The sequence below is a fragment of the Capricornis sumatraensis genome, chromosome 19, assembly GCF_032405125.1.
Source record: "Capricornis sumatraensis isolate serow.1 chromosome 19, serow.2, whole genome shotgun sequence".
Taxonomy (NCBI): Eukaryota; Metazoa; Chordata; class Mammalia; order Artiodactyla; family Bovidae; genus Capricornis; species Capricornis sumatraensis.
Genome location: NC_091087.1, coordinates 47429149 through 47455728, shown reverse-complemented (window position 1 = coordinate 47455728; position 26580 = coordinate 47429149). Strand labels below are relative to the sequence as shown.

The 26580-nt window shown below is 36.4% G+C and overlaps 1 protein-coding gene across 2 annotated transcripts in view; it reads left to right on the top strand.

The window, feature by feature from the left end:
* PRKD1 (protein kinase D1) overlaps positions 1-26580 on the top strand; it is a 352100-nt gene that overhangs the window by 266671 nt on the left and 58849 nt on the right. The window contains exons 4-5 of one of the 2 annotated variants that reach the window (XM_068991081.1): positions 3246-3406; positions 13995-14018. In XM_068991081.1, coding sequence (XP_068847182.1) covers positions 3246-3406; positions 13995-14018 — 185 coding nt within the window. The remainder of the gene's footprint in view (positions 1-3245; positions 3407-13994; positions 14019-26580) is intronic. The other variant, XM_068991082.1, reaches the window with a different exon arrangement.

The following is a 26580-nucleotide window of genomic DNA, read 5'->3' as shown; positions in this document are numbered from 1 at the left end:
TGTTGATTATTTTGCTAACAGACTAAATATCACAATTTATATCTTTAGCTAGAACTTGGAATAATAAGCGTTCAATAAATGTTGAAATGAGCTAAGATTCAGAGGTTTAATCAAACCATCCAAGATCACTCAGCCGTCAAGTGACCAACTGGAACGTACCAGGCTTTCCACACCAAGATCATAGTTGTATCATCTTCTATGGACAGAACTCCTTGAACTGCTCAATCCCATTTCTAGAACACCATAATGTACTCTTAAAAACAAACCACTGCAGCCCACGCCTCCGTGCCTCCCTGCCCTGCCCCCACTTGTTAGTGGCGGATGCAGGTGTCTGTGCTGCTTTTCCACTGGAGGAGTTACTGTTGGGCTTGTAATCTGTTGGTTTTAATAAGACTCCACCAGAAAATTACTAGAGCTAATCAATGAATATAGTAAAGTTGCAGGATATAAAATCAACGCACAGAAATCCCTTGCATTCCTATACACTAATAATGAGAAAGTAGAAAAAGAAATTAAGGAAACAATTCCATTCACCATTGCAACAAAAAGAATAAAATACTTAGGAATATATCTACCTAAAGAAACTAAAGACCTGTATATCGAAAACTATAAAACACTGATGAAAGAAATCAAAGAGGACGCTAATAGATGGAGAAATATACCATGTTCATGGATTGGAAGAATCAATATAGTGAAAATGAGTGTACTACCCAAAGCAATCTACAAATTCAATGTAATCCCTATCAAGCTACCAGCGATATTTTTCACAGAACTAGATCAAATAATTTCAAGATTTGTATGGAAATACAAAAAACCTCAAATAGCCAAAGCAGTCTTGAGAAAGAAGAATAGAACTGGAGGAATCAACTTGCCTGACTTCAGGCTCTACTACAAAGCCACAGTCATCAAGACAGTATGGTACTGGCACAAAGACAGAAATATAGATCAATGGAACAAAATAGCCCAGAGATAAATCCACACACCTATGGACACCTTATCTTTGACAAAGGAGGCAAGAATATACAGTGGAGTAAAGACAATCTTTTAACAAGTGGTGCTGGGAAAACTGGTCAACCACTTGTAAAAGAATGAAACTAGATCACTTTTCTAACACCGCACACGAAAATATACTCAAAATGGATTAAAGATCTAAATGTAAGACCAGAAACTATAAAACTCCTAGAGGAGAACATAGGCAAAACACTCTCCGACATAAATCACAGCAGGATCCTCTATGATCCACCTCCCAGAATTCTGGAAATAAAAGCAAAAATAAACAAATGGGATCTAATTAAAATTAAAAGCTTCTGCACAACAAAGGAAACTATAAGCAAGGTGAAAAGACAGCCTTCTGAATGGGAGAAAATAATAGCAAATGAAGCAACTGACAAACAACTAATCTCAAAAATATACAAGCAACTTATGCAGCTCAATTCCAGAAAAATAAACGACCCAATCAAAAAATGGGCCAAAGAACTAAACAGACGTTTCTCCAAAGAAGACATACAGATGGCTAACAAACACATGAAAAGATGCTCAACATCACTCATTATTAGAGAAATGCAAATCAAAACCACAATGAGGTACCACTTCACACCAGTCAGAATGTCTGCGATCCAAAAGTCTGCAAGCAGTAAATGCTGGAGAGGGTGTGGAGAAAAGGGAACCCTCCTACACTGTTGGTGGGAATGCAAACTAGTACAGCCACTATGGAGAACAGTGTGGAGATTCCTTAAAAAATTGCAAATAGAACTGCCTTATGACCCAGCAATGCCACTGCTGGGCATACACATCGAGGAAACCAGAATTGAAAGAGACACATGTACCCCAATGTTCATCGCAGCACTGTTTATAATAGCCAGGACATGGAAACAACCTAGATGTCCATCAGCAGATGAATGGATAAGAGAGTGGTGGTACATATACACAATGGAGTATTACTCAGCCATTAAAAAGAATACATTTGAATCAGTTCTAATGAGATGGATGAAACTGGAGCCGATTATACAGAGTGAAATAAGCCAGAAAGAAAAACAGCAATACAGTATAAAATAACACATATATATGGAATTTAGAAAGATGGTAAATGATGACCCTGTATGCAAGACAGCAAAAGAGACACAGATGTGTAGAGCAGACTTTTGGACTCAGAGGGAGAGGGAGAGGGTGGGATGATTTGGGAGAATATCATTGAAACATGTATAGTATCATGTAAGAAATGAATCGCCAGTCTATGTCCAATGCAGGATACAGGATGCTTGGGGCTGGTGCACGGGGATGACCCAGAGAGATGTTATGGGGAGGGAGGTGGGATGGGGGTTCATGTTTGGGGATGCATGTACACCTGTGGTGGATTCATGTCAGTGTATGGCAAAACCAATACAGTATTGTAAAGTAAAATAAAGTAAAAATGAAAATTAAAAAAAAAATTATACCCTGATCTTACTATTTAAGACGTGGAGTAGAGAGAGATAGAGCTGTTTGAATGTTGACCAAAAAACCCAAGCTTTCATGATGAATCCTATAAATAGGGTAACCATAATTTCTGAATTTTTGTTTGTGAAAAGGTAGAAGAAAGTCTGCCTAAAGGGTAGTTGTATGAAAATTTGTCTACTGTGTGACACATGGGAGAATTTTGAGGTAAGACTGCAATGTGATAACTATGAACAGTAGAAATGTTGAGAGAAAAACAGTGCTTTCCTAATTATTTACCTGTGGAAACTAGCATGTGAAATATTTTACATATTTTCTTAATGATTCTACAAGGTAGTCATTATCCTCATTTTACCAACAGAAAGACTGAGGTGAAGTAAATTGTCCAAGGCCTGGTAGACAAACAAGTTTTGTGGAGTCTTGACTCAAATCAATATAGTTCAGAAGTTATGAAACATTATGATTAGTTTTCCCTCACAGTAGAACTTATAGCAGCTAAAAATAGGTCATCTCTTTGGAGTTTTGTTGCTGGACACCTCAAAGACCAAGTCCTTTATGTTAGAAAACATTTTTAAAACTGGTAACCAGACTGATTGCTGAGCTCATCCAATAATATCAGATTTCAGAACCCCGCTTATTGATGTATTGGGACGATAAAGCTCAGAAAAAGCCTAAGAGAAAATTTAAAATTTCAAACAGCATGAAGAAAAATGGAAGCAGTACTATTTCTCAAAATTCATAATTTATACCATATACTAGAGTAGCTTTTAATTTATCATTGAACAAAAGTCATTTTTGCTTTTTTCTTCTAGGATGTGGGCTGAATTACCACAAGAGATGTGCATTTAAAATCCCCAACAACTGCAGTGGTGTGAGGCGGAGAAGGCTCTCGAATGTCTCCCTTACTGGGCTCAGCACTGTCCGCACAGCATCTGCCGAGCTCTCCACCAGTGCTCCTGATGAGCCCCTTCTGGTATGGCCTCTTTGTTTATCTGTTTCCCAGTTTACATGGGAAATCTGAAGGACGATGGTAACAGTGTCAATCCACGATAGTGCCCTGGCAGGAAGAACACAGCCAGGGTGTTGAGGACTCCGTTTCTTCAGGGCCTGTGCTGTCGATTGGTCAGTGGCTCAGCAAATATCCAAGAGCTTTAAGTTTGCTCTTATCTGTGAGCTTAGAGCAGTTTTAAAATCTATGAGGTTTCATCATGGTCGTGGAGCCAGAGCAGCACAAGCTAATGTGTGAATGTTGCAAAACATAGTTTGTCAGAATTTGGAAACCAGAGATAAAAGATGTTCTTCTCTGAAGGTTATTAGAGTACTTTGTGGTAGAGCTGACTATTTATTATGGGAGAAAATCTGCAGTTTTCTCTTATGAAAAGATGAAAGTATTTACTTGTTTGCCATTAATGGCATATGTGCTGATGTATTGTCCCAGTGACACTGATTGACAAATGTCATGAGAAAAACAGCACGTAGTACTTTAAATATTCCCATATATATCTGTGGATATGAATTAAATATTTTCTTTAAGAAAGTTAAATTTTGATTTTCCAAACACTCAAAGCAAAGCACAAATTGTGATAATTATGTGCGTTTAAAATAAGAACTTTTTTTCTGAAATAAGCTAATGTTGTGAGCTGAGAAATCCTACATTTACTTGCTCTGACAGTAGATATTACAAAAAAACATTTTATAATCTAATTATTGTATCAATTAAAGAGAAAAAATAAAAATTATGAACCATTTAGGTTAAATAATTCCATGGAGTGGAGAGGAGTAATACATTTTGAAGCCATCTCTATAAAGGTCATATTAATTAATTTATTGTTTGGAAACTATTTTATTGTGATCTTTATATCACTTAAATTTTGTTACAGCATAAACTAGATCTAAGTCAAATGGATGCTTATTTCGATAAATAGGAAAAGTCCATACTCTGTTACTGTGACTTTTTTGGGTGGAGTTTCTTGTATTTTCATGAAGTGAACCTGTTAGGGTAAGGCAGGCAGTAAATCCCATCAGTAGCTAGTAGATTATATTTTGGTGACTATTCAGAATACATGTGTATGATTATATATTATTCTAGAAAGTTGTATTAGAACTAGTGATACTCTTACTGAAAGGCGCTTAAGTCAAATTCTATTTACTTTTTCAAATAATTCTCATGTTATCTTTCCAACTTTGAAGTTTCTTGATTTCATTTGAAGTTTTGTAAGTATTGATTTTATAAGTTAACAGTTATTCTTGCTTTTAAATATGAAAATCATACTATTTACAGGATAGACACTTTTAAACAAGTTTAAGAAACAGAATTGTAAATCAGTTTGTATTGTTTTGAGTTTTACCAGGAAAAGATTTTTAAAAATTAGTTAACATTTCATAAGGTTAAACTCGAAAGTTATTCATCATTAGAATAGACTAGAATCTAGATAATTAATGCTGAATATTTTTCTTTTAAAGCTACCTCAGTTTTTAATAATATATACATATATGTACATATACATATGTGTATATATACATCCAAACATCATATGTATATCATTTAGAGTTTATAAATATGAATTAAATTATTACATGCTTGCATATGTATAATTTATATACAAATTTAATTTAGATTACCAAAGTCTTTAAGTGGGTTTTGTGTTTTTCACCCAGATCATTTAATTGCTTTAATTGCTTTATTTAATCAAATTACTTAATTATTTAATTGTTCAAATTACTTGATTATAAACTATATTGTACACCAGGTGTCAAATTCATTAGTGATTTATTACTGAATGAAAATTTCATAATAAATGCTTAAAAATATGTTTGAAAAATGCATTTTAAAAATGAGATTTTTTTCAACTATATTTGCCAAGAATGCTTATAAAAGTTTGATCTAATAAGATATTTATGAGGTGGGAAAATTTGGAGCCACAAGATACTTTGAAAAGTATTATATAAACTTTCATAACCTTGTGTAAAATGCTTTTCAGGTAATCTTTAAATGAAAAATGCCTTTGGAAATAGTGTTTGTAACATACCGGCTCTCAAATGTGTGTTTTACATTCATCTTAGCCCTTTGTGTCCCTGACGGGTGCCTGTGTGTCTCTCTTTGCTTACTGGAGTACAGCAAATATGTCTCTTTTCATCCCTGGACAAAACACATAAGACCAGTAACTATAGTTTAAAAGTTATAGTGAATGCCTAGACAAAGATAATATTATGGTAATGATTTAAAATATTTTAGTCCCATATACAGTAAAGAATATTTTCCACTTCTGAAAAGAATAATGGCCTATTTAAAGGTGGCATTGCTAACTAATGCCACTAGACCACCCATGTTGTACATCTGTCATCAGTATAGATTTTCTCCCAAATGTAAGAAAATGACTTTCTCTTCCACACTAAATTCCTTGTTTTTAACTTAAAAATCATCACTTCACATACAAATTAAAATATTGCTAATCCTATTAATTTACCCATTTCTGGCAAGTATGTTGAACTTGGATTTCTATAGTGCTGCTAAAATAGAAAGAAAAGTATAACAACATAGATCTTATGACAAGCTTAATCTGTCATCAACTTTGACAGTAAACTGTATCCATTATTCCAGCTATGATATAGTCCATTTTTAAGAAAATCCAAAATCTAGATAATTAATGGCTTAATATCTCTGCAAGAGTGTATATCTTTTTGTACATCATCACTTGTGTTAGAGAGACAAGAAAAACTCAGTAGGTACTTAAGGAGGGCACACTAATATGTTTTTCATTATGTATAAGTAAACTTACTAAGACTAAATCAGTTTTATAAACGTTTAGACAGTTGCAGAGGGGAAGTCAAGATTCAGTCAGTTCAGTTGCTCAGTCATGTGCGATTCTTTGCAACCCCATAGCCTGCAGCACGCCAGGCTTCCCTGTCCATCACCAACTCCTGGAGCCTACTCAAACTCATGTGCATTGCATTCGTGATGCCATCCAACCAGCTGTCCTCTGTTTTCCCCTTTTCCTCCTGCCTTCAGTCTTTCCCAGCATCAGGGTCTTTTCAGAGTCAGCTGTTCACATCAGGTGGCCAAAGTATTGGAGTTTCAGCTTGAGCATCAGTCTTTCCAATGAATATTCAGGACTGATTTTCCTTAGGAAGGACTGGTTGGATCTCCTTGCAGTCCAAGGGATTCTCAAGAGTCTTCGCCAACACCATAGTTCAAAAGCATCAATTCTTCGGCAGTCAGCTTTCTTTATAGTCCAACTCTCACATCCATACATGACCACTGGAGAAAACATAGCTTTGACTAGACGGACCTTTGCTGACAAACTAATGTCTCTGCTTTTTAATATGCTGTGTAGGTTGGTCATAGCTTTTCTTCCAAGGAGCAAGAGTCTTTGAATTTCATGGCACAGTCACCATCTGCAATGATTTTGGAGCCCCTCGAAACAGTCTCTCACTGTTTCTATTGTTGCCCCATCTATTTGCCATGAAGCGATGAGACCGGATGCCATGATCTTAGTTTTCTGAATGTTTCATTTTAAGCCAACTTTTTCACTCTCGTCTTTCACTTTCATCAAGAGGCTCTTTAGTTCTTCGCTTTCTGCCATAAGGGTGGTGTCATTTGCATATCTGAGGTTATTGATATTTCTCCCGGCAATCTTGATTCCAGCTTAAATGATCCAATTAGTTTATTTGTGACTTACACATCATTTTTTTTTTTTTAAGTTACAGATGTTTGTGTGGTATTACGGAAAAGTTAAAGAAAGTCATTTATTTGAAATCATGTTATGCAAGGCTTAGACTTAGGCAAAAAGTTAATAATTTACTCCAGAAGTTTTGTTCCTAGCTATGAAGAAGCTTGTATCAACCAACTCTCCTATAAGGGACAATTATAAAAGCTGAATAAAATATAACAGAACATAACAAAACAATATTTAAAGGTACCCAGGAACAACCAAGACAGTTAGGATTTGAGGGGCCAATGCACCAGACAGCCCCCCCCAAGCAAAGAAGTACCTGGCTCAGAATGTCAGTAGTGTGGAGTTTGAGAACCCCTGATGTAGAACAAAGCTGGAGAATTCCCAAACATACCGGCATAAAGTCATAGTTGAAACAATGTGGTGTTACACAAGATTAAGCATAAAGACAATGTGGTATTACACAGGAACAGAAAAATATTAATAAACCAATGAAACAGAACAGGAGGAGTCCAGAAGCTATGTGCATGTACAGACCAACGAATTTTTGACAATTATACCACTGCTGTGAGAAAATGATTTTTTCCAACAAGTATTTCTGTATATGTATGTGGAAAATATGAATCATGGCCTTGCCTTATACCAAATGAAAATAACTTATAGGCAGATTAGAAGCTTCTAGGAAATAACATAGAAGAATATCTACAATAATTTGAGTCATGAGAAACTTTTAAAAATAGGACTCAAACACAGACAAAGGGAAAAAACTGATAAAGGCACCATTAAAAGTAACAAATTGTTTTCAGTGAAATATACCATTAAAAATGTGGAAAAGCAAATCATAAAAGAAGACATTTTCAATATATATAATATGTGTGTGTATATATATATATCTTATAAAAGACTCATATCCAAATGTATGAAGAACATCTGTGAAACTTTAAAAGACAGACAACCTTATTTAAGATATAAGCAAAGTACTTGAACAGCACTTTACAAAAGAAGACAGCTGATAAGCATTGAAAATATATTTTGCATCATTCAATATCAAACAGTCTAAAGTTAATCTACAATGAAATATCTCTACACCAGGGGTTCTCTGGTAGCTCACTGATAAAGAATCTACCTGCAATGCAGGAGACACTGGTCTGATTCCTGAATTGGGAAGATCCCCTGGAGAAGGAATAGGCTACCCACTCCAGTATTCATGGGCTTCCCTGGTGGCTCAGCTGGTAAAGAGTCTGTAAAGAATCCACCTGCAGTGTGGAGACCTGGGCTCAGTTCCTGAGTAGAGAAGATCCCCTGAAGGAGGGTACAGCAGCCCTCTCCAGTATTCTCGCCTGGAGAATCCCCGTGGACAGAGCAGCCTGGCAGTCTACAATCCAAGGGGTTGTAAAGAGTCAGACACAGCTGACTAAGCACAGCACAGAATACCTAACATTGGGAGAAAACAACTGATAGTAACAAGTATTGTTGAAGATATTGAACAACTGGAACTCACATACACTACTAGTGGAGATATTATTTCGTTTAACAACTTTGGCATTCTGGTTGGTGATTATCTTCTAAAGCTGAATGTATACATATCATGTGACTCAGCAGTTTTACTCCTAGGTATATATTTACCAGAAATGTGTATAGACATCCATGGAAAGAGATATGCAAGCATTTAAAAATTTTTTTAGACTTCACTTTTTTAAAGCAGCTTTAGGTTCATGGCAAAATCAAAAGGATGACATAGAGAGTTCCCATACACCCCCACATGTTATCATAGCCCCCACACATGCAAAGCTCCCACACATTATCACCATCACTCAACAGAGTGGTATTTTTGCTAATAGTGATGAACATACATTGATACATCATAATCACACAAAGTCCATGGTTTGCTTTAGTTCATTCATGGTATTATACATTCTGTGGATCTGGACAAATGTATAATGACATTTATTCATCATCATGGTATCATACAGAATATTTTCACTGCCCTAAAAAGTCCTCTTAGCTCTATCTATTCTTCCTTCATTCCCCTCCACCTAACCCCTGCAATTAATGATTTTTTTTTCACTGTCTTTGTGGTTTTGGCTCTTTCAAAACGTCATATAGTTGAAATCATACAGTATGTCCCCTTTCCAGTTTGGCTTCTTTCACTTAGTAGGACATATTTAAGTATTCTTTGTGTCTTTTCATGTCTTGACAGCTCATTTAATTTTAATGTGGAATAAGTTATTATTCCATTGTTGTGCTGTCCACAGTTGTCCCTATTTATCCATTCACCTAACAAAGGACATCTTGGTTGCTTCAACATTTTGGCAGTTATGAGTAAGGATACTATAAGCATCGTGTATAGGTTTTTGTGTAAACATAACTTCTCAGCTCTTTTGGGTAAATATCACAGAGTGTATTTGCCAGATCATATGGTAAGTTTTATCAGAAACTGCCAATCTTCTAGGTAGTTGTGCCATTTTGCATTCCCACCAGCAATAAATGAGAATTCCTATTGCTGTACATCTTTGCCAGCATTTGGTGTCATTATTCTGGATTTCGCATTCTGAGAGGTGTGTTGTAGTGGTTTCTCATTGTTTTAACTGGCATTTTCTTGATGACATATTATAATATGAAACTTCTTTTCATATGCTTACTTACCATCTGTATATCTTCTTTGGTAAAGTGTTTATTAAGGTCTTTGGCCTATTTTTAAATTGGGTTGTTTATTTTCTTATTGTAGAATTTTAAGTATCCTTTGTATATTTTGGATAACTGTCTTCATTAGATGTGTTTTTTCCTAATATTTTGCAAATGTTTTATCCTAGTCTGTGACTTGTCTTCTGATTCTCTTGACATTGTCTTTTGCAGAGCAGAAGTTTTTCATTTTAATGAAGTTGGGCTTATCTTTCATGGATTGTCTCTTTGGTTATGTGTTTTAAAAGGCATCACCATATCCAAGGTCACCTAGGTTTTCTTTTATGCTATCTTGCTATCTTCTGTGATTTTTATAGTGTTGTGTTTTACATTTAGGTCTATGATTCATGTAGTTAAAATGACTTAAATTAATTCACTTCTCACATCCAAGTACTAACCAGGCCCAACCCTGCTTAGCTTGTGAGATCAGACAAGGCTGGACATAGTCCGGGTGGTATGGGCATAGGCAAATTAATTCACTTCTTAATTTAATTAATTTAATTCATATAATGTTTGTGTCTAAGTTCGTTTGTTTATATGTGAGTCATCAGTACCATTTATTAAGAGACCATCTTTTCTCCATTTTATTCCCTTTGATCCTTTGTCAAAGGTGAATTGACTGTATTTATGGGGGCCTTTTCAGGGACTCACTATTCTGATTCATTGATCTACTTGTCATTCTTATACCACACTGTTTTGATTATTATAACTTTATAGTAACTCTTGAAGTTAAATAGTATCGGTCCTTTAACTTTGTTCTTCTCTTCAGTATGGCGTTGGATATACTCTGTCTTTTGTCTTTCCATATAAAATGTAGAATCACTTTTTTAATATCCATAAAATAATATGCTGCAGTTTGATTGGGGTTGCATTGAATTTATTGGTGAAGTTGAGAATAACTGAGAAATTGACAGTATTGTCTTCCTAAATGTGAATTTGGGTATCTCTATTATTTAGCTCTTTGATGTCACTCATCAAAGTTTTGTATTTTTCCTCTTATAAATCTTATTCATATTTTTTTACATGGATGCCTAATGATTTCATATTGTGGGGTGGGAGAGTGGTGTCAATGTGAATCCTACTGTTACAAGCATGTTTTTAGCAATTTTATTGATCATAGCTAAAAGCTAGAAACACGTAAATAATGATAGAGTCATACAATGGAATAGTAGTATATAGCAAAATCCCATGGTTGGAGGAGACCGGTAGGCTGCAGTCCATGGGGTCGCGAAGAGTCGGACGCGACTGAGCGACTTCACTTTTACTTTTCTGTCTGACCCCTTTCCTCATGCTGGCTCCTGGCACTTTTCACTTTCATGCATTGGAGAAGGAAATGGCAACCCACTCCAGTATTCTTGCCTGGAGAATCCCTGGGACGGGAGAGCCTGATGGGCTGCCGTCTATGGGGTTGCACAGAGTCGGACACAACTGAAGAGACTTAGCAGCAGCAGCAGCAAGCAGCAGCAGCAGCAGCAGCAGCAGCAGCAGCAATAGAATTGAGGAACTCTTGATTCTTTCAGCACCATAAATAAATCTTCCAAAATAATATTTAGGGGAAAAAATGGACATAAAGTTTATATGCTTAAGAATCCAGTGTCTGAAGTTCTGATCAATAAAAACTAAGAGGGAACAGGAGAGAACCATGGATGCTGGAAATATTCTGTATCTTGATCTGGGGAGAGGTCCATGCTTTTATGTTCATCAAGAGGTACACCTAGAATTTTCTGTACTTTATGCCATAAAAATTGTACCTCAGTAAAGATATTTTTAAATGACAATAGCAAGTACGTATCCTAATAGAAAGTTACAAAGTCATCACGATTCTTCATCCCAAGTCATGTGAGAAAAGAATGAAATATTGTATCAGAATAATTAATAATTAAATTTAACTCTGAGACTCCTGTTAATCAATTTAAAGTTATAGAAATTGCATTATTCAGTCACAGGAAACATAAATTCTCTGAGTGCTAAATGAAAGTAATATGCCACAACATCCTATAGTATTCATTTACATAGTAAACATTTTCTATAGTAGTCTTCACCACAGATATAAAACTGTTATTCATATGATCTTCCTTCAAGGAGGAAACAAAAATAAAAACAAAGCTCTAGTAAAATATTCCAACCACCTCCCAAAAGAACAGGTGGTTCTCTTTTTCTTGGTGACTTATGGACATTTCTGGTGATTCTAGTTTGATAGCAAGGGAAAAATACAGAGGTGTGTGATTCCCAAAATTTTTTCTTTAAGATAATGGTGCTATAAAATATTATCCAAAGACTCACTCTCCTAGTCAGATAAGATTAGGAAATGCTTCTTTGTCCATCCAAGTACTGGACATTATAGTATTCAATGAGCATAGTTATGGTTCACAGAAGTCTTACAATAATGAAATCAGTGCTCCTAAACTGACTCAAACATGGAAGCCCCTTTTCTCACAAAACCCAGAAAGACCCAATGGGAAAAAATATTCTTTAAAAAATGGTAACTTAAAGGAATAACTCAATGCATGTTGCCTAGGCCATCTTCAAGTAGTGAGCACTGAACCAGCACTAAGCTAGAAATGAATTCTGATGATAGCCCAGAATAAAGACATTTCAGAGCTACACTGGAAGAAAATCCTGTGCTTTGGATATGAGATATGTTGATGACAAGGATCATATCTTATTTTAGAAACTGAGGAAATTTGATTGACTTCTCCCAAAGAGAAAGTTTTGCCTCTGTGTGAAAATTTTCGTAAAAGTACATTGAAACAGTTATATAATTTCTCCTCCAAAATCATGTTTGCTGTTGCTAAGTCGCTTCAGTCGTGTCCGACTCTGTGCCACCCCATAGATGGCAGCCACCAGGCTCCCCCGTCCCTGGGATTCTTCAGGCAAGAACACTGGAGTGGGTTGCCATTTCCTTCTCCAGTGCATGAAAGTGAAAAGTGAAAGTGAAGTCGCTCAGCCGTGTCCAACTCTTCGCGACCCCATGGACTGCAGCCTACCAGGCTCCTCCGTCCATGGGATTTTTCAGGCAAGAGTACTGGAGTGCGGTGCCATTGCCTTCTCTGAAAATCATGTTTGGATCTGGCCAAATGAGCCATTGTTGTCCCTGAGTTCTGCTCATGCTATGTGATAATCCAGTAATCTAACACAGGTATTACTGAGTAACAGTTAATCTTAGCAGAACCTCAGTGTGAATGTACATCACTTCCCAAAGTCTCTGACAAAATGGTTTAGCAGTAGATTGCAACTTAGGATACTTAGGGATTGAGAGAAGAAACACTGGGATTTTTCTCAAAGTGTAATGATTTATTCAATACTGGAAATACTCCTGATTTCAAAACACAGTCATGCATTTTTTTGTTTAAGAAAGTCAACTATTTTTAGTTTAGATTTGATTTCTAGTTATCAAATAGAGGTGACCCCCAAAGCTTGAGGAAACAGAGATGAAAAAAAAACGTATTCAACATAAATTACCAGATACTTGTTTACTTAACTAAAATGGTTTTTTCATTGATATTTCTCCTCTTAAAAAAATTTTAATAACCTTTCAACTTTTGAATTATATTTCAAACTTGGATGAAATCAGACAGGAAAGCAATGCTATGTATCAAAGACTCTAAAATGAGCAAAGAATACACCACAGACATATTTCTCTCATTAAAACTCTAAGCTTATATTGGACTTTCCAGGTTTGTACAGCACTGACTGATACTGATTATTCATCAGCTTATTCATGCCTGAAGGCAGATAACAACTATGTCACATTTGATTACTTTGATGACCTTTTCCTTTCTTTTCCCATTGAGAGGATGAATTATTGTGAAGAAAATCTCATCTTTCAGTTAAAGGTCAAAATGCTTCGTTCTGTCTCTGATTTATTTTCAACAAGGTGAATGAACTGTCTCTCATCACTGACACTGATAAGTAGATTTTTTTTTCCCCTCTACCAGCTCAGAACTATAGACTCTGTTTTTGCAATCTTAAAGTCTCTAGTCCCATTTAAATATTGAAAAGTAATTTCTAACCCAGATGTTTCTGTTCCACAAAAACTGATTAGTATCCCATTTTGCTTTTTGTTGAAGACTGATCTATTATTCGCTTATAATATTGCTGAGCAACATGCATTGCTTTATTCTAATAACATGGTTCTCTTATCTTTTTCCTTCCTTTACTCTGCACCGTTGTCTGCTTTTTGCTCTTTACCACTTCATGTGTCAGTCTCCTGTGAGTCCTGGCTTTGAGGTAGGTACTAGCTCTACTTAGAAATGTGCTTCACTATCGTTTTGTAAACCAGCATTATAATATTAAGTTAACATCAGGCAGTTATCTGTTTTGATACTTGGGTCAGAATTTTAGCTCAGAATCCAGCCTGTTGAACTGCAGAAAGCCCACGGGTGGTGTTGGTGGTTGTTTTCTTTTCCTGATGTTATTGTTCAAGGTTTCACAGTCTCTGGTAAGACAAAGAGCAATGCAGGCTTTAGACTAGTAGAGGGTTCATTAGATTAAATTTTGCCCTTAGATTCCTTGATTCCATAACATTGGTGTCTTTTCTACGAAACTGAGCAGACCAGCTGAGAAGAGTAGAGAACGCAGACGAGAACAGAACACTGGTAGCGCGTTTACTGAAACATGCACGTTAGAGCTGTATGCTGATACTGGTGCACGGCGCCATGCCAAGCGAGGTCACGGTCCTGATAGCCCCCAGTGTTGGTCGGCACAGTAAGGCACAGAGCAGCCACCATCTGAAAATGACTACAACTTTTTAGGAAAGGAGCTTTTTCCTAATGTATCATCACAGTCTATTTAATTTATAGTCTAATCACAGTCTATTTAAAAAGGATGGTATGCAACTGTATGTATTAAGGTCTCAATCCAAGAAGAAATTATATATGGAGAAGAAGCTCATTTCTTTCATAAAGGTTTTGAGAAATACTCCCCTCAAAAAATTAACTTTTTATCCATCTTAGGCAATTAACGACCTAAACACTGGGGAGAAGTCAAGTCTTAAAGCAGGATATACAGCAGTGCTCTTATTGTGATAACTTGTTTTGACCAGTTGACTTGTTAATGTTTCATTTTTCTTTTCTGTACTTCTGGTGAATTGAGGGTTGACATATTATTATTTTCCTTCATGAGACTATAAATGTCAAATACTGTTATCATTGTCCATTCTGAAATGGTCTTGTTAAGGAAACTCTAACAAAGGACGCTAATGAAAACACAACCAGAACATGTTCTGGGTTAAATAAAATTGAGAAGTCAAGATACCTTGATTCATAAGATGTAAAATGAAGAGATCTTCTTCAATAATAGTAAATTCCCATGTTTGAAAAATCAACCTAGTTCAAAATGTGCCCTTCTTAGAAAAGTCCAGAGTAAATGCTAGGTCAACGACATTCTTATAAATTAAAATTTTGTAATCTACAGTGCCTTCCAGACATAATTTTAAATGTGGAGTAGTATGTTTCCCTTCAAATTATCCTTTGGGTATAAAGCCAAACAAGGATAGGAAGCATTTTCCAATTCACCCTCCTGTACTGAACTCAGAGCAGATTGTGTAAAAGAAGACTGAAGAGTAGCTGGCTTTTCTATGCAAGTTGTACAGCTTACAGGCAGCCAGGCCTTCATGGATTAGCTGCCGAGGGAAACAAAATGCAAACAAAAAGTTTTTGTAGAAGCTCCTGGTATTACATTGCAATGATGCATATTAATTAATCTCTATCTATTAGATTGGTTCCTCTTTAAAAAACAATACTAAAATAAGTGTCCTTGTCTGTGTTTTTTTCACATTTGTAAATGTATAGGTTTAATTATAGGTTTATCAGTAGGTGTTTGTTGACTGACTCCAGAAGGTTATATCCTTAGAAGCCAAGTAGACTAAAGAATATATGCATTTTGTGGCCAACTAGTTCTTCAAAACGGTGTAAAAGTTTAAATTTATAACTTCACTGACTACAGTGTATGAGAGGCTGTTTCCTCATACTCTTCCCAACAGTCAGTTTTATCAGTATTTTTAAATTATCCAATTATCCACTAATTGGATAGGTAAAATAATTTATATTAATAAATATCATTTCTTTACTAGAGAAGAGAAACAGCTTTTCATATATTTATTGGCCATTTGTATTTTACCTGTGGTGAATTCCCTGTCTCTTTCTGTATTGAGTTGCTTGTTGGTTGTTATTTAGAATATGTACTATTCTCTCTGTTAATCAATGGTGGAAGTATATCTTCAATTTTACATGTGTTTTTGATGGCTTTTTCCCATACTGATATTTTAAAACAGAGAAAACATATTTTCACTCCTTATCTTACTGTAAGTGGAATACTATTGAAAATAAATCATTGTAGGCATATTAAATATTATAGTCTTTTCAAATGATTCAGAAGAATAGTTTTTTCTTTACATGAGTGAGCTGAAGTCAAGTTAGAAAATGGAACAGAATTTAAAGCACCGGTGTCCTTTGTAATGACAGGATACAGTCATGGCATGATTGTTTTTGATTTTTTTTTTAAGTTAGGTAGGCCTTATGGAATTTTTTAAAAATTTAAGAACTTTGCTGAAGTTATTTTAAATGTTTTAAAGTGTCTTTAAGGAAACATTTACTATTACAGCTTTGAAGTTACGAGGCTCTAGAATTGTGTATGTGTGTGTGAAATTAAATGCTTTTAGACAAGTCTTTTGGTAATTCTTAACATTCAGACTGCTTTACAGATATTATTAGAATATAAATTGCTTATTTAAAAAGGTTTTTCTATGTTTGACTGTTTACACTTCACATACGTTAGGTTTTTTTTATATAAAATTTAGAAAATATTCAATGTAACTTTTTATGAGAGGATACATATTTTCTAAATAATAATTTGCTATAAACTGCTATTATTTATTATAAAGTTTACTGACTCCCATTTAATTAAGACAAGCATTGTACCAAAAGGAACTCTTCGCTGCATACTTCGTAGAAACTCTGCCCACAAGATGACTCATTCAGTTACTGTTTCTGTTCATTAATAACTTAGGAAAAAAAAAAAGCATACCAGTATCACATTATCTACCTGTAATTGGATATGATCCTGATATGCTTTAGAATAGTCAAGATAGATTCCTTTCAAATGAGCAAATAATGGGGGGAAAGTTATTTCTAATCCTGAATGTAACTATGGTGAAATTTCTGGCCAAATATTTTCCAGGATATTTTCCAAAGAAGCAAAAGTCTATCTAGAGGTAGAGACTTTACTTGTTACACTTGTGTTCTGGAGTTCCAGGAATCCTGGTGATTAATCTGAATGAATAAGTCGTTTTTCCATTTCAATATGTGCCATGACGTCTATGTAGTACATTAGCCAGATATTTCGAGATTTCTTTTGATGATTGTGTAAACTAATTCTCCAGTGTATACTTCCAGTGAGGAAAAGACATCCAAGAATTCCTCAAGCAGCCCTTCTCCTGAGAGTCAGAAGAGTGTGTATGGTGGTAGGTTTGTCAGGAAGGAGCCCATCAGCAAAATTAAGAGTGTGAGGCCTACTTTGATGTGCTGTTAATCAGCTGTTGTCTGATTTCATCCAATGTGTCTAGCTTACCATAGGTACATTATTATTTCGTACTCTGCACATAGATGGAGAAGGCAATGGCCACCCCACTCCAGTACTCTTGCCTGGAAAATCCCATGGATGGAGGAGCCTGGTAGGCTGCAGTCCATGGGGTCGCTAGGGGTTGGACACGACTGAGCGACTTCACTTTCACTTTTCACTTTCATACACTGGAGAAGGAAATGGCAACCCACTCCAGTGTTCTTTCCTGGAGAATCCCAGGGATGGGCGAGCTTAGTGGGCTGCCGTCTATGGGGTCGCACAGAGTCGGACACGACTGAAGTGACTTAGCAGCAGTAGCAGCTGCACATAGACTTCCAGATGTGGAATTCTAAATGTGAACACAGCTGGAGAGTTCTTCATGAGCTCCACTGAGGAAGGGGACATCATATTACCACTTGTCCACCTTCACTGACTGATCTTTTAAACGGATGAATCTTTAGTGAAGACTCGTGCGGTCATATTGCAAAGATACTTTGGCCTCCTTAACACTCCTCCACAGCCGTGCCTTAAGACACAAAGCATCGTTCTCTGCTTTAAGATGCAAAACCGCCCCACACCCACCCTGTTACCAGTGACAAGCATTTGCTCAGTGGCTGTCTGTGCCTGTCTAGTGTCACATCCAGCCTGCCATAGTTGTCAGTTGTGACCACAGTGCTCCTAGCTGAGTACTATGAAAAAAGGTTGCTCGTTTTCACTTGGAGAGTTTCTGTATCTTCATAAATGTTCTGACTCAAGAAAAAAATAAAGGTTTGTATAGAAGAAATAATAAGGAGCAGTAAAGAGAATGGAAGATTGAAATTGGTACTATAAATTAAACTTCTAGAAACTTTAGAAATAATTCAGTTTGTAAAATGTTTTATCAGTGTGTTCACAAATATTTAGATACATCATTTTACTTGGTCCACAAGACCTGGTTCTAACCATTAGATTGGTTCTGTCTGGTGAGATGAAGTCATCACTCCCTTCTCAAGAAGAGTAATAAGAGTATTGCAATTTTGGTAATAAATATAGTGAGATGCAAGGTACAACAGAGTCCAGAAGTTATGAACAAATGGACTTTTCCCCAAATAGCCCAGTTTTTGGAAGTGTCTGTTTCTCTGTAGCTATGTACACTGACATATTTTCACTGAGTTAATTCTTTCCTATACTTTTAAAAGTCAGCTTCTTTTTTTTTTTCTTTTGTAGGTAAAGAAAAAAGTCTCATACTTTTCTTTCTCTGTTTTAAGTTGCATTAAAATCTACTCTTTGATTCTTGCAAAAGCACATGTGCACATACATATACACACATGCTCTATATTCATCATTGATTGTTATAGGCTAAGCTTCTATAAGATACTGTAGAGTTATCCTTGTGGGCCGTTTTTGAAGGGAGAGGCAACTTTGCAGCTTTGCACTGTGTTTAGGTCATGCTTTTTCCAGCTTCTCCTTGGTGTGTCCAAGGCAGTAATCCATAGGAAAGCATCTTTCCTAATTGTTTCATTCAGCTTTCCCATGAACTCATAAACTGAGGCCAAGCCCACTGTCAATTCAATCAGGGTCAAATATCCTTCTCTAGGGGATCTTTCCGACCCAGGGATTGAACCTGAGTCTCCTGCACTTCCCTGGTGGCTCAGACTAGGTAAAAGCAGTTGCTTGCAACGCAGTGCAGGAGACCCGGGTTCGATCCCTGGGGAAGAAAATGACAACCCACTCCAGTATTCTTGCCTGGAAAATCCCATGGGTGGAGGAGCCTCATAGGCTACAGTTCATGGGGTCGAAAAGAATTAGACACGACTGAGCGACTTCACTTTCACTTTCTCTTGCATTGCAGGCAGATTCTTTACATTCTGATCCACTACAGAAGCCCACTATGAGAATACGTATCCCTAAAATCGCTATTCTTGAATTTTCCACATGATCTGCTTACCTTCCAGTTCACATTCTATATGTAGACGAAATCTGACAGTCAAAGCCCTCCACTTGTTGACATGCAAAGTTACTTCCTTCCTCAGTGGAAATGCTCCATTTTTATTTTGTGAATGTATAGCATGTGACGTTAAGGTTACACTGCCCTCAAGTTTATCCTTATGGAGAGGTGGTCTTATGTTTCCCCTTTCCTCCAGGAACCCATAGATGTACAGACTGTAACTAACTGACATTTTGGAAAAACAGTGCATGCAATTTGTAACAGCTCTCCAACAGGTCTAGCGCTTTCCCTGGAAAGGATGGATTGCTTAAGAAAATAGTTAGATTCCTTTATCCTTCATTTCTGTTTACTTAAAAAGAGTGAGGCAATATAAAAGTTAATGTAACTTCCAAGACTGCTTTAGCACTCAGCAAATCCAGATCACCTTGTATTTTTAAGAGATTATATATTTTATTAGTGTGAAAGCTTTCACAAATTGCTTCAAACATTAAAAGTGGATTCTCTACTGTGAAACAGCATCCATCACCTCTGAGCAGGGGGTACACTTTTTTTCTGCCCTGTAGCAGTCCTTTTCAATGTTTTGAAAAGGTGTTGATTAGATTTTATTTATGCTGTATATTTAGGGTATCCAACTGAGTAGCCAAACTCATTTATCTGCACACTTGGCAGGCAGTTCCAGCCCTATAGAGTCAAAATTGTAACAGAATAGCACCAAACAATTTAAAATTCACCAAATACTGTACCCTCCACCCAGGGAATTACAGGGCATGGCACCAGAGTGTTCATATCTGAACTCCATTTCACAGGGGTGCTGATACTTGCCTGTTGCCCAGGAACTGCTCGGGAAAATCCCAGATTCCCCATTTTTGAGATGAAATACTCATCTAAGTGTTGTGGAAAGACGTCAATCATTTTTTTTCCCTTCATAAAATAGCCTGAGACTAAGCATTCACTGTCGTGTTTCACTAGTAGTGATGATGGGTGAGGTTAGATAATCATTTCCAAGTGGGATAAACAGGCTTCAGAGTATATAAAAGAAGCCTCTAGTCATTCCAAGGAGAAGGCAACGGCAACTCACTCCAGTACTCTTGCCTGGAAAATCCCATGGATGGAGGAGCCTGGTAGGCTGCAGTCCACGGGGTCGTGAAGTTGGGCATGACTGATCGACTTCACTTTCACTTTTCACTTTCATGCACTGGAGAAGGAAATGGCAACCCACTCCAGTGTTCTTGCCTGGAGAATCCCAGGGATGGGGGAGCCTGGTGGGCTGCTGTCTATGGGGTCACACAGAGTCAGACACAACTGAAATGACTTAGCAGCAGTAGCACCAGTCAGTCCAAAGACAGGGAGGACTGAATTGTCCCAGACAGAATTTTGGCTGCTAATAATAGTTAACATCGATAGCCATTGCATGGCAAGACTCCCTTCAGGGTCCATACCCAGTACCTCTTCCTCAGGAAACTCCTTTTCTGAATGACCCCTTCATCTCCACCATGGAAGTGGTTTATTTTTTCTTTGAACTTGGATGCATATGGGCACTTATTCTGTGTGAGGCAGTTTTCCAGAAGTTGATGATACAGTGATGAACAAAATTGTCAAGTTCCCATACTCATGGAACTTATATTCTGCTGAAGGGAGATGGTTATGTTTACCTAATAAACAGGTAAGTAAGACAAGTTGTAGGCTGCAGTAATTGCCCTGGATGAGAAAGTACGATGTGCCAGAGAGTAAAAGAGTGTGGAAGGGATGTGGGCAGGAAATGAGGTAGTCTGGAGGCCTTTTGGAGAAGGTGATATATTACCTGGAATCTGAAGAGTAAGGCAGAACCTAAAGAAGGAAAGGGCACAAATTAATAACAGTTATGTTGTGTCCAGAATTCTGTTGGGTAGTAAACTTATTGGGCACAGAGACTGGTACTGACTAATCTTTGTATGTCCTATAGCATCTGACTTGAGCCTTTGCGTAGAATTTGTCCTAGGGAACACTTGTTAAATTAGGTAGATCCATCTTGATAGCAGTAGGGGCAAATTGTTATAAGGCACTATTCTGCCCAGTTCTTTGATAATCAAAAAGGCTAGATCTTAACACTTCAGTAATAAAAAGTTAATGTTTGCTTGGCTTTGTCTCACACAGTGGTGCTTACATCTTTTAAGCATAACAGCAGCTGGATAGGAAAGTAGGCAGGCAACTGAGTGATACTTAAACAATAGAAGCTATATATTCTGCTAGTCATAATGTTCTGGACACATGTTTGACTCTGATGCTATCCTCTGAGCACAGGCAAACTGCTTGAAAATCTCTTCTGTGGTTTAAGGGTAAATGGTTCACAATATTTTCACAATGCACTTGACATGTAGAACATACTGTTGCTTTGTTATTCTCATTTCTGTGAACTCTTCTTTCATGACTTAAATGAAGGGCAGAAAACATTTTCTATTTTTATATTAGTATAAAATCAGGGGATATGAGAGCTGGGAGAGACTAAGAAAAGAGGAAGCAAGCCCAGAACAAGACTACCTGAGTTCATGGTTCTGCATTTTACAGGCTGTATGATCTTGGGCAGATGATGTAATCTTTCTATGGTTCAGTTTCCTTATCTTTAAAAAACCTGGTGATCATGGGACTGAAATGAGTTGATGAATTTACATGAAGTGCCATGAAAAGAATCTGGCACATACAAAAGTTATAGAAAGTGATTTATGTCTTTATCTAATCCAGAGGTCTAAAACTCCTCCCCATTACCAGATTTATTCCCCAGTTCAGTTGACTGAATGTTTCAGAATTGTTTTCAGAGTCACCGATATTTAGAAATAGAGTTATTTCATAAAGCACCTAGATTTTCTGCTGCTTTTGTAAAACTAAAAAAGCTGAAAACATAAGGCTTCTGCAGTCACATGGCAGCCATTAGAAGGGTTTGAGCCACAGCCATCACTTTTAAACTGAACCTGTCCTCTCCAGTTTTCCATAAGCTCCAACATTCTCTGTCGCATTCCTGACACCCACTAATATTAACAGCCTACAGGTGCATATCTGAGCTTTCCGCCTGTCCTCTTTTTAGAGCAGAAGAGTTGTGATAGACATTGTATACATGTTGTATATGCTAAGTAGGGATGAGGAGCAGGCAGACAAGTACAGAGAACAGTTGCAGTGAAAAACATTGCTTAGTCAATTGTACTCTCTCAAAATTGAAATTCTGTAGAGCAAGCGTGTCGGTGTTACAGTGCATGTAATACTATTTTTTTTTTAATGCTTGTATCAACAGTCTGTATTTTGAACATCTCTATTGAAATGTCTCATCCATTATTTGCATACATTTATTTCTTGAAAACATTCATTATTGTTCAAGCATTGCTTATTACTTACATTGTACCAGGTTCTTCTTTCTATTAACAGAAGACAACTGTGATTAATACACTGTCCTTCCCTTAAGAGCTTACTGTGCAGTGAAAATTGCAAATGTGAAAGTGTTACTCACTCAGTTGTGTCCGACTCTTTGCGACCCCATGGGCTGTAGCCCACCAGGCTCCTCTGTCCGTGGAATTCTCCAGGCAAGAATACTGGAGTGGGTAGTCATTCCCTTCTCCATCTTCCTGACCCTGTAGTTGAACCTGGGTCTCCTGCATTGCAGGCAGATTTATTACTGTCTGAGCCACCAGGGAAGCCCCATTGTGTTAATGATTAAGACCAAAAGGAGTCCTGAAAATGATAAATCCAGAAATAGACTTCAAAGTGTACACACTTTTCCGTTTCTTTTTAACTCAATAGGAATTTATGTCACTCCAAATTCAGTTGCCATTATGGGTCTATGAAGTGGACTTTATTTAATAAACATAAATATTTTAATACTGGATAAAGTTTCATTTGAATGCTGCTTTTTATAAAGTGACTTTTATCTCTCAGGAAATCTTATTTTTAATTTTTACATAAATGACAAGAAACCACAAGTAAAGGCAGTTTTTCCCCCTCTATTTGTTAGATTTACTAATAAAGAGAATTCATTTTGAACTGTGAAGTGGAATATACCTTGTTGGGAAATTGTTTCAGAGTCCTGTTGAATGTTTAAAGATGTGCTGGCAGTTGGAGTTTCCATAATGTAATCTAAGCAGTCATTTCCTGGGAGGGTTCCAAACTTGCTGAGTCAGTATTTAATATACCAGGTTAAAAAACAGATTCCTTGTCTAGAGAAGCAAGATGTATTGTCTCTGTAAGTAGGTGTTCAGTGCATACAGTTTTAACTTTAGCAGTCATTTCACGTGAAACACTGTTAACATGTGGATGTTACAGACACTTCAGGAAACCAGTCTTTAAAAACATTTTAATCTCTAGAATCTTTAATGTCTAATCTTGGCTTTAAAATTCAGCTTTCATCATTTTTCTGTTCTCATATTCTCTCCCATTCATGACTGTGATCCTTCTTAAACAATGAGAATAAGAGAGATCTTTATACTTTTCATCATTTGTAATTTGCCCGATCAGATTATTGACATCAGTCCATACAAATACCATGTCATACAGTGATGTCAGCTCTCAGAAACGTTTCACACCTACAATTTGATCCAAACTCCTCCACTCAGGAAAAGAACAATGCATAAGACTAATGGCTACTGTAAAAATGTAAATTTTTAGAAGCGCATCCTCTTGCATGCGCTTACCATAATTATAGAGAAGAGAATGTTATATCTGTTCAGAGTTTTGAGCCAGTCATTGCTCTGCACATAATAATGAAGCAGAATGAAACAAAATGTTGCTGTTTGCTTCTTCCTTTCCAGAAGATTTCAACTTTCCTCTCTATTCCCAGAGAGAGAAAAAAGAAAACACAACACTCATTCTGCAGATTGCCCAGGTTTACCAAATACACAGTGCCAGACTGGAACAGCAAGTAACAGTGGAGATTAATTTAAACACCATTTAGTTAAACTAGTAAACCTAGTAAAAACTTCTCTAGTGTTGATAGGTAAGCAAGAATTTTCTCTACCATAATTAAAGATCTTACTTTAAAAATGTAATGTACTTATAATGATTAAGTATACAAATATACTTCCTGGGTGGCTCAGACAGTAAAGAATCTGGCTGTAATGCAGGAGTCCCAGGTTCGATCCCTGGGTCGAGAAGATCCCCAGAAGAAGGGAATGTCTACCCACTGCCATATTCTTGCCTGTAGAATTCCATGGATGGAGGAGCCTGGCGGGCTACAGTCCATGGGGTTACAAAGAGTCAGACACTGTTGAGCAACTAGCACTTTCAGTTCACTTAATGCAAATATACAAGTACATAAAAAATATTAAAATGAAGTAAGTTAATGAAGAAATACAATGATACCATATCTCTTTTCTTTGTATAATAATGCATAACTCCATGTACTGTGCTTAGTCGCTCTGTCGTGTCTGACTCGTTGAGACCGCATGGACTGTAGCCCACCAGGCTTCTCTGTCCATGGGCTTCTCCAGGTTAAGAATACTGGAGTGGGTTGCCATGCCCTCCGCCAGGAGATCTCCCCAACCCAGGGATCAAACCCAGGGCTTCTGCATTGCAGGCAGATTCTTCCATAAAAACTAGTTATTTAAATCAGCATTACCCTTTGAATTATAAGTCTGCTTTCCTATTGAAATTATCTTAAAGTCCAAGCTAGTTTAATTCAGATCAATGAGATTTTTAAAACCATCCTCTATTTCTTTTAAAATTACTAACTTCTGAATTTTTGCCTACTCTGTAGCTTGATGCTTCAAACAAAAAAATATGGTAATGTGGATTTTTGGCATATGTACCTTCAAATAAAATTTCACATAAAAATAGAAATTACAACTAGTAACTTTCTTAAAATGGTAACTGAATGTGAATTATTAATCAAAATGTATCACTGATTCTGCAAATCCTTAGAAGCATTTTATTTGCTTTTATATTATTAGAAAGGATGATTGGCAGGATTCCAGAAATGATGGTTGTTAAATATTTATGTAACCAATGATATATAGATAAATATTATAAATATAAATTTATATTACAGGTCAATGGCCTTATTTCATAGGATCTTATTTTTAATGTTTGTTTTACTATCTCATATATCAGTAAAGCTTTTTTTTCACAATTTGAAGAATGGATAAAAAGCATTTGCAAAGTCATCAGATAGTAACCCAGTCTTCTTTTTTTGTCTTAGCTCTTAATTTTGCTGCATAACGGGGAAAAGCAGGTATAAATGTATATGTATAAACTCTCAGAAACATAGAATACAGTTCAGTCTCCAGTACATCAGTTACCGCATGCATGCACCCCATCTCATGATTTTAAAACTTCACTTTTTCATTTAGAAATAGAGGCCACATTGAAAATGACTGATTATATTTGGAACTGTAAGAAAAGGGAATCATGAGAATGGTTGTGTTGCCAGTTGATTTTAAGATGCTATAAATGACAAGAGGACCCTTTGATAATGTTGTTAAAATCTTAAATTGCTATTGTATCTTAAATGCTAGTCTTCATTTTGACACTATAAATCTGCAGTTTATTGTTATTCAGTGCCAAGGACACATGTGGCTGTGTGAATCTCATCTTTGCCTGAATGTAGGTACAGACTTGGCCACAAAATAACAGCCAATTTCTTTTCCCTAAAATCATGTAAGGTTTTAAAATTTCTTACGTAATTCTGCCTTGACGGTAATAAATGAAATGACTTCTCAGGAATAATTTGGTTCTTGTAGTTTGTGGTAGTGTTTATGTGAATGTTTCCATGTTGAGTGAGAAGAAAACATTCAGCTTTATCTGATTGCCTCTTGCTCATCTAAGTGAATTTGCTCCATGGAATACAGAATAATCCAACATCAAACTGGCTTTGTCTACACAGCTTAAAATTAAGTCTCTTAAGTTAAGAATAATAACTGAAAAGTAATTTGGTCAACTTTTCATATGATTTTCCAAATTTGAGAACATTGTAAGTCTGTTGAGAAAGTGTGACAACAGATCAGCTTTTATTTTGAGTGGTGAAACTTTCCAACTGTGGAAAAATACCACTTTTCATTTTAGTGTACTTAAAACTGGCCCATTGGATTGTTAAAACAGGACCGAACCCAGTGAATTTATTTTCCAGTAAAATTAAATTCCATTGAAGGTATTTATTCAATATATTTATGATTCTGATTTGGCAAACCTTAGACTCAGTTTTAAAAGCTCACATGATGTCTCTGCAAGAGTTGAACCCTTCCAGAATAATTCTGCTTCATAGTTTTTTATGGAATTGAAGTTATAAATGTAACTGTAGACATAATATCCCTAAGTAGAATCTCATTTCAAATTTCTTTTTATTGCAGCTAG